This window comes from Pavona decussata, unplaced genomic scaffold (genome assembly GCF_977016875.1).
Source record: "Pavona decussata unplaced genomic scaffold, jaPavDecu1.1 SCAFFOLD_79, whole genome shotgun sequence".
NCBI classification, from domain to species: Eukaryota; Metazoa; Cnidaria; class Anthozoa; order Scleractinia; family Agariciidae; genus Pavona; species Pavona decussata.
Window position 1 is genome coordinate 42,501 of NW_028145497.1, and position 8,051 is coordinate 50,551.

The 8,051-nt window shown below is 38.4% G+C and overlaps 1 protein-coding gene and 1 long non-coding RNA gene across 2 annotated transcripts in view; both read left to right on the forward strand.

Annotated features, from left to right (window-relative positions):
* The window catches only part of LOC146476113 (aldehyde dehydrogenase, mitochondrial-like), a 19,118-nt gene extending 15,867 nt beyond the window's left edge, over window positions 1-3,251 (forward strand). Inside the window, exons 12-14 of the mRNA XM_085114935.1 lie at window positions 883-957; window positions 1,314-1,353; window positions 2,815-3,251. Coding sequence (XP_084971061.1) covers window positions 883-957; window positions 1,314-1,353; window positions 2,815-2,847 — 148 coding nt within the window. The 3' untranslated portion in view covers window positions 2,848-3,251. The remainder of the gene's footprint in view (window positions 1-882; window positions 958-1,313; window positions 1,354-2,814) is intronic.
* Window positions 3,252-5,284: 2,033 nt separating this feature from the next.
* Window positions 5,285-7,546, forward strand: LOC146476114 (uncharacterized). The gene is made up of 2 exons (XR_014865697.1): window positions 5,285-5,679; window positions 6,588-7,546. It is a non-coding gene; the product is annotated as an uncharacterized LOC146476114 (long non-coding RNA).
* The last annotated feature ends 505 nt before the right edge of the window (window positions 7,547-8,051 follow it).

Sequence of the window (8,051 nt, forward strand, 5' to 3'; positions counted from 1 at the left end):
AGTGCTGTGAAGTTATTAAAATATCAAGAAAATTCACCTTGGGTGATCATATCCTTAATTCTCATGACCTCAGGGGTTGCATAAGCATTGATATTACAAGGAGAAATTTGATGCTGATCAGTGACCGGCATGTAATTTCTCCACACAAAACATCACTGCTTGATTAAACGTACGGATCAGGAAAAAAGGAGGACATCACCACCTGAGTTGACAGGTTGGGAAATTCTCCCAACTAATACCATAAGAAATATAAAAAGGACAACGTACGTGTGAATCGTCAGTTCCACTTGTGTTTGCTTTGCCTGTGGCCCCCTCTTGCGGTTTCGTTTGCATTCTACATGCATAGGATGCGTACAATTTATTACTTTAATTTCAAATGCCTGGGAGGAGACCTCGAGACTACCATAAGCTTTTAAGCTTCTTCGAAGTCTCCTTGTCACTTTTTTGTTATTATATTTGCGCCATAAATACTTCATCGGTGTGTTTTCTTTTGTAAATCCGTATAATTATGTTATATTTGTAATTTTGTAATTTCATTCATGTCTACCTAGTTAATATAGTTTTAATGTAATGAATTTAAATATATTTATAATGTAGTATTTATCAAGTGTTGTAAACTTGTAAACATGTAACTACTTTAGGTACATAATTTTTTAATATGATGTTTATTTGTTTTCTTTTGTTTCAATGTAATTTATAACTGGCGAAATTAAAAAAAAATGGGATGACATTTACAAACGTGGTTATTAACTTGCATCCTCGTTTCGTCGGCGGAGGCTTTATAATGGCGATATTCCCTCTACGACACTGTTAGTAGTTCTGTTGTAAACTTGATATTGATATCTTCGGACAGTTTTGTTGATCTCACTTGTCTTTCGTCAGGGTTAACTGCTACGATGTCCTGGACGTACAGGCGCCCTTCGGCGGATACAAACAGTCTGGAGTGGGAAGGGAGCTGTAAGTTTATTAACACTGTAGTTTATTGCGTTTTCGTAGTAATCATTCTCATAGAAGCTTACACACTTCTCTTACTGAAGATAACCACTGATGTGTCTGACGACCAATCAAAACTGTGTCGATTTTGATCACGAGATTAATTGTATTACTAGGAAAACAGTCTGAGTCAGTCACCCGTGAATAGTCGGTGTAATTCCTTTAGTTTGTTAATTGCTATGCACATGCTAGTTACCCGAAACACTGCATTATACACGATGTATTTTGGCCTAATTTTAATGATAATACTATACACTATGGATTTTGGCCTGTGTATAATAGTTACTCTTTGCTCACTGGAATCTTTCACTGTTCTCTAGGGGTGAATATGGACTGCAGCAGTATTCGGAGGTGAAAACGGTAGGTCATAAGTTCTAAGCCAGCGGCTGAATTAATGAACCCCAATTATACGTACGTGTATCCCGAGTATTATCCCATCACTAGTGTCCATTAGTATATACCGCACAAGTGAATAGTACTTTTCGTGCGCGCTGATTGGCTAGCTCGGAGGTGATTAGCCAAGTACTATTTACCTCCGAGCAACCGAAGAGAAACAAGATGGCTTCCCGTTTCGCCACGGTCACTAAAGAGAAATCTATTTAAATAAACGAGGCAGCTGTTACAAAAAGTACAAAATTGGCAACAAAGTTTAGTTTGAGGGCATTAAATTATAAGTTATTTAATTTTTCCAACCTCATATTCTAAGGCGAAAAATGAAACTACAATGCCTTGTTTACGAAAACTGCCGAGTACTATAATTACAATCTAGACAATAAAACATTTAATGTCTTGGAGTATGGTTTCAAAATCAAGACGAATTTCACACAACAATTAAAGAAATGACACTTTAGCAACTAAACAAGTGTCTCAAAAAGTTTTAATTGTTCGCAAGAAAGCGAGACGGAACTTTCTACAACAAGAAATCGCTTACCGCGCGGCGCGCGAGATTTTAAAATTTCCCACCATTCGTCGGTATACTGTCAAAAATGAAGGAATTTTGGCCCGCTAGTTATTCAGCTTGTGTGGTATACAGCTACTTCAACTAACGTTGTCGGATGAAAGCATGAAGCTAAAAGACAAGACCGAAAGTTTACGTGGGATTTTTTATGAATAAATTCATCAAAATCAGTCATGCCTGGAGAAAACAATACGTTGTAATTAGCAGTACAATGACCTGCACGTGCAGGGATGATTTTGATGAAATTGTTCATAAAAAATAATCCCACAAAACATTGCGGTCTTGTCTTTTAGCTTTATTTTGATCCGACAACGTTAATTGAAATAGCTGTATACTAAAACAATTATTCATCTCAGTGTCGGTGAAAGTGGTGGATATTTACCTCGCCGCTTCGCGGGTCGGTAAATATCCACCACTATTCACCTCCACTTGCTAATTGTCAAGGCATAGTGCTGAGGATTCATCTTAATTTTTCGGAGGTTCAAGGAAACGCACACCCCTTCGTGATACAAGACGGGGGAATTAGCGGGGATTAGGGGGTGCTGGAACCCACTTTGGTTTTCGGCAAGATGGCCGACGTGCCGATGATGACGTCATATGACGACATTTACTTATGTAGCTGCTTCATTTGCTCCGCCATCTTGGATATTTCGACCTCCAGGAGATCAACTAAACGCACCTCAAATTAATTGAAATCGATAAAGTTTTCCTAAAATAGGCTACAAAAGTAAAAATACCAAAGACAATTTACAAACCAGCGATTTTTTTTAAATGAAAAATCTTCACATTTTGGTTTTCATGCCTATCAAAACAATCGACAATCTTTCAGTTGACTGTTGTTTTTTCTTTTCTTGTCTAAACAGATCACAGTCAAGCTCCCGCAAAAGAACTCTTAAAACTGATGGGCGTTCAGTGAGAAACCCAAGTAATTCGTCAAAATTGTCGTCAGCACATACAAGCAACCGCTAGCTTACATTAAAACTGTTAATGCATTTTGATAATGTAGACCCCTTGTCAAGAATACATTTTTGTAGTGTAACCCCCAGGTGTGAGCCTCGCAGTCAGGCCTCGCTATCTTAGGGAAAAGAATTATAAAAAGATCACCAAAAGAATAAACAAAAACAAATAATAGAAGAACATAATCGTAGAAACGCTTAGGTATTTGCAATTTAAAGTCAATCTAGTAGTAATTAGTCACATACAGATACCGGCTCAAGTTGCACGAGTATCGTATGATGCAGTATGGAAGACTTAGTTGTCCAGATAACATAGCTGTATGAATAAAAGTGTAATTGTTGAAGATTGTGTTGTGTTTTGCGTTCTTGTTGTTAAAAAATAATCAAAAACATGAAGCACTCAAGTGTGATACTCAGGTTAAGTAAATACAATAATTATTATATCACACCACCTCGTCGAACCGCATTTGTTATCAATTGAACATCGTATTATTAAATTTTATGATTATCTTGATCACTTTTAGAGCGCTTAATGGGTCAGCGTATATTAGTAACCAAATATCCATTAAGAACTCTTCCTTAAAAAACCTGAAAACGTATGGTGGGCGCTGTTTCGCAGTACAGGGGAATCTCGATTAGTCGAACCCTCGATTTTTCCCAAACTCCCGATTCTTCGAAACAAAAGTCGTGTCCCTTGGATTTGCTTAGGTCAAATTACCTCCGATAATTTTTTTTTTTTTTTAACCAAATTCAGTTTCCCTAGGAGGTTCCAAAAATCGGTATTCCACTGGAATTCACTGCCTGATGATATTACGAATTGTGCTATGGTAAACAGTTTAAGTAAAGGTTGACGACATTTCTATTCTCTCAGCCTATTTTGATTAACATGCGCATTTAATTCAGTTTTATTTTGCTTAGTTTGGCATGAATCGATCGGCGTTTTTATTTTTCAGTTTTCAATTAACCAATTTCAATCTATTCTTATTTTTTTCCTTTTCTGACCCTGGTCGAAACACCCCACGGTAAAATGCTTCGTTAAGATACAGTGGCGCCTCAAGATATTTGTCAGCTGACCAGTTGCCATATCCGAATGTGAGGCCCCATGCACACTTATGCGTTTTCAAAAGTGTCCGTTTTCATTTCGGCGAAACGAGGCCAAAAAATTTTCATCCACACTAGCGTTTTTCGAGTCATTTTTACCTGTCCACGCACGCTCGAAAACGATGAGACGAATAGACCTGGGATTGCGCATGTGTTAACATCACAAGATGTACCATCCGCCATGCTCCTATTTGACTGGAACCGATGGTATGTGACGCTGTTTACGTCACGGTTTCAAAAGTCTCCGTTTTCACCAGTCCACACTAGAAACGATGCGTTTTCTAAAGTCTTCGTTTTCGTGGACTTTTTCGGGTTTTTTAGTGTGGACGATAGGCCGAAACGTATGAAAAAGTATGCCTTTTAAAAAGAAAACCCATCACAGTCAACTTTCTATATTCCGGACACCCTCGGGACTGCGCGTTAGTGTCCTAAACAGCGAGAGTCCGCAATAGTGGGAATTTATTTTAGTTAAACGTGTGTAATTTATTTCTGCCGGGGATTTAATTGCTGTCCGTATTATCGGGGTGTCCGTAATAGCGAAGTGTTCGCAGGGCGAGAGTTGACCGTAGCGGGGATGGGGCCTGAGAGAAATGTGTCTGCCCTGAGGCGATTAAAACGTACATGCACAATAAAACATGCCACAAGCGCCATTAACGGGACTTATCTTAATTCATGCAGTATGGAAATTGACACTGAAATAATAAATACGCTGATTTGCAAGGCTTCATCCGAGAAAAGATGGAATTGGCCACTATCCTGGGCCCAGTTGTGCAAAGCCCGATTAAGCTAATCCTGTGTCCTGAGTTAACGTGAACTTTGATTCGAGTTTAACAGCTGATCAGTAAAAGATTCCTCCAAAAGATTTTAGTCCCTTAAGTTTGACTTAGACTTCTCTTTACCTTAAAATTAGCTTTTGAAAACATTTTTAGCAAGCGGTTTAAAAACCTCGGTTAACTTTTAATCGGGGATTAGCGTTAATCGGCTTTCGAACAACCGGGCCCTGTCTGAGTGACTCAAAAACAAAATTAAATCCAGGAAAGGGTAATTTAGGTACCTACAACCCAAGAGGCTCGCGCCGAAGGCGCTCACTAATCTTATCGGAAAAAGGGGGCGCGATTTAGCCTGCGTAGCAGGGGCTAGAAAGGTGAAGGGAGAAGGAGAATCGGGCGTGCGCGCGATCGAGCATTGCACGCGCGCCCGATTCCCCTCCTCTATTCCTCTTTGTACCGTCTGGCACGAAGGCTAGGCGCGATTTGACGTGGATCCGCGCTAATCTCGTACCCCGATCTCAGTCGTCGGTTCGGGAATGTCGAAATGTGAGATCTGGTAAAGTTCGATACAACGCCATTTCTGGTTGGTTACCAGAATTAAGAATGCCTCATTCTAATCTGCTCTGTGATTGGCTCTTTCCTTCTGTGTTTGGTTTTCGCTCAGTTCGGGGAAGAAACAAAAACACGGAAAAGTTTTCGCTCCGATTAAGATTGTCATGCGACGTTTTAATACATACATGCCCTTTGTGTGGGGAGAGAACAGTGAGAAATTGTTTTTTCGGAAGACAACAGCGACTTTAGCCGAAAAGAGTTTGCAGTAACGTTCAAACGGCCTTGCCAAATTACACAAGTTTCCAACACGATGGATATAAGCTTGCTTACTTTTGGGGATAAAATGGAGGTAGGTCATATATTTTTTTTTGGTATTTCTTGACAAAAAATGATTTTTTTTAAATGATTATTTATTTAGTAAACGCAAATTAATTTCCCCAAAATACTTTACCTTGAGTTCCTGAACACGCGCGCCGCATTTGCTAGCATATTTTCAGTTTTTGTCTTCTGCTAAAAGACTATTTTCCTTCTATAAATTGAACTGGACTTTGAGTAAGAGACTTCATAATATAATATTAGTCCTTTCAGACCAGTGTGCTTATTCCTTCAAGATCCATACAACATCTCTCATAGGACTTTGGAGAAATTGATAGAGTGTCCACACGATATTATTATTCATCTGGTGAGATCAATATCCCTCCCACCCCTCAGCTAAGAGAAATGAAAAATGTCCGACTTATGACCGCCAAAATAATAGTAATGAAACCCGTACTACAACAGAGAACACCTTGTCTGAACCGATTAGGGCTCTTTATGTAAGTGCAGTTAGTTTAATTTTATCCCCTCTCTCCCACCTACTAAGTTAAAAAAAATTTGGATCCAAAATATAAAACTAGCCTTCCTCTAAAATAAAAATGGGGACATTGGTTTACATGTCTGCACCACCTAATGTTTTGCAGGTCTATGCTTGTGATAGGCTTTAGAAAAGAAGTAGTTTTAAAAGGAGGACATGCCTCTTTGGATTTGACATCACTTATAGTTTTTAGAATCTTTTTGCCATTGTTCTTTTCTTCAAGATAGGGGAATTTCTCCATTATTTTATCATTAGTATGGAGTCCTTGAAGTACTAAACACACTTCATTTAATACTTCCATTGTAATCCTTAGCACATTCTCTGATACAAATAGTTATCACTGGCCTCAGTTTCTCCTTTATTTCTTGTTAACTCTGCCTTAATTTCTTCCACCTGATTTCTAGGGAGAGGCAAGTTCCTAAAGTTCCTATCAGTGATGTGAATATTTTCAAGGGCTAAAACAGCTGGACACAGCTCAACACATCATTAAGAGCAATGACAGTCATTTCGGACAACAGATATCACAACAGCTGCATTTCTCACACAAAAGCCAAAACCAAAGTGGTTATATAAGCAAAAATTTTCCCCTGCACAGATTTCTGGGGTATTTACACTAATCTGTCATGATGCGTTGCATTTCTTCAATATTTGCACCAATATGATTGTTGTTAAAGTAAAGTTTTGATGTAGCAGGCTTCCCATCTCTTCCACTTTCTTGGGAAAAACTTTCCATAGTTTGCGGAAGACCAAAATGAATAAATTATTATCCTTCCAACACAATGAGAATCAAACCCCATTCCCAAAGATTGTGGCAAATAATATTCATTGTCAGTCTGTAGAGAATGAGACTGAGCCAAAAGTGCATTTTGAGGAATTTGGGGAGTAAGGTAGAACTGGTGATCCCCAAGCTTTCCACCCAAAAAGGCACCCCCAACTCCACACAGTACTAATGATGAGTAAATAATAGGCTGATAGGCTTAATTTTTGACATTGGTGGTGATAAGTTCATCTGCTATGGGCGAAAATATGTAATCAAACTGGTCAACATTACTTTGTGTTAAGATAGGAGGGCCTTTGTAGTACTCCATAAATCTTTCATATTCAAACTTTGTATGATTGTAGTTTGGTTGTTTTTCTGTTGCTGTTGTTGTCATGACAACAATCTTCGCTGTAGGGAATACTGAGGAAAGTGTTCCTCGTTTGCTGTACTCTGAAGTTGTGCCCCCTGAACAAAGATGCAATTAATTAAGAAAAAACTGTAGTCATTCACTGGGATGTTGTTATTCTTTCCATTAGAATAAGACAATATAATTACCAGAAAATGGATAATGAGAAGGCTGAATAAAAAGGGATTCTCAAGTAACTAAGCCCTTTTTGACGCATGGGGTGGTGGAAGGACGAAGCATAAAAGAAGCTGCGATAATCACCAACAATAATAATGGCTCTGTATTTATTAGCTTTTAACCTTTAAGCCTCAGTGTCAACATACAGTTTCTCCTTACTGGTCTCTACATGTCCATTTTTCATAGTAGCATTATAGGGAGGTTGTTGAAATATCAAGAAATTTCACCACTGGTGATCTCATGACCTCTCCTTGATTGTGTATTGATAAATATTAGGAGAAATTTTGATACTGATCACTACTGGGGCTTAAAGGTTCTAGGTTCACTGTTCTGATATTTTTTGTGTACTTGTGTGAAAAGTCCTTGAACATAATTTTGTGTTGCTGGTCTTAATATTGAGAAAAGTTAGGACCTGACATGGGTGCAAATATCAATACAAGAAAATTTTTTTTTGCTCAAGGAATTGGCATCAACAAGGAATTTTCATCCAAGACAGACACTGTTTTCAAAGTTTCTTTTCCCCAC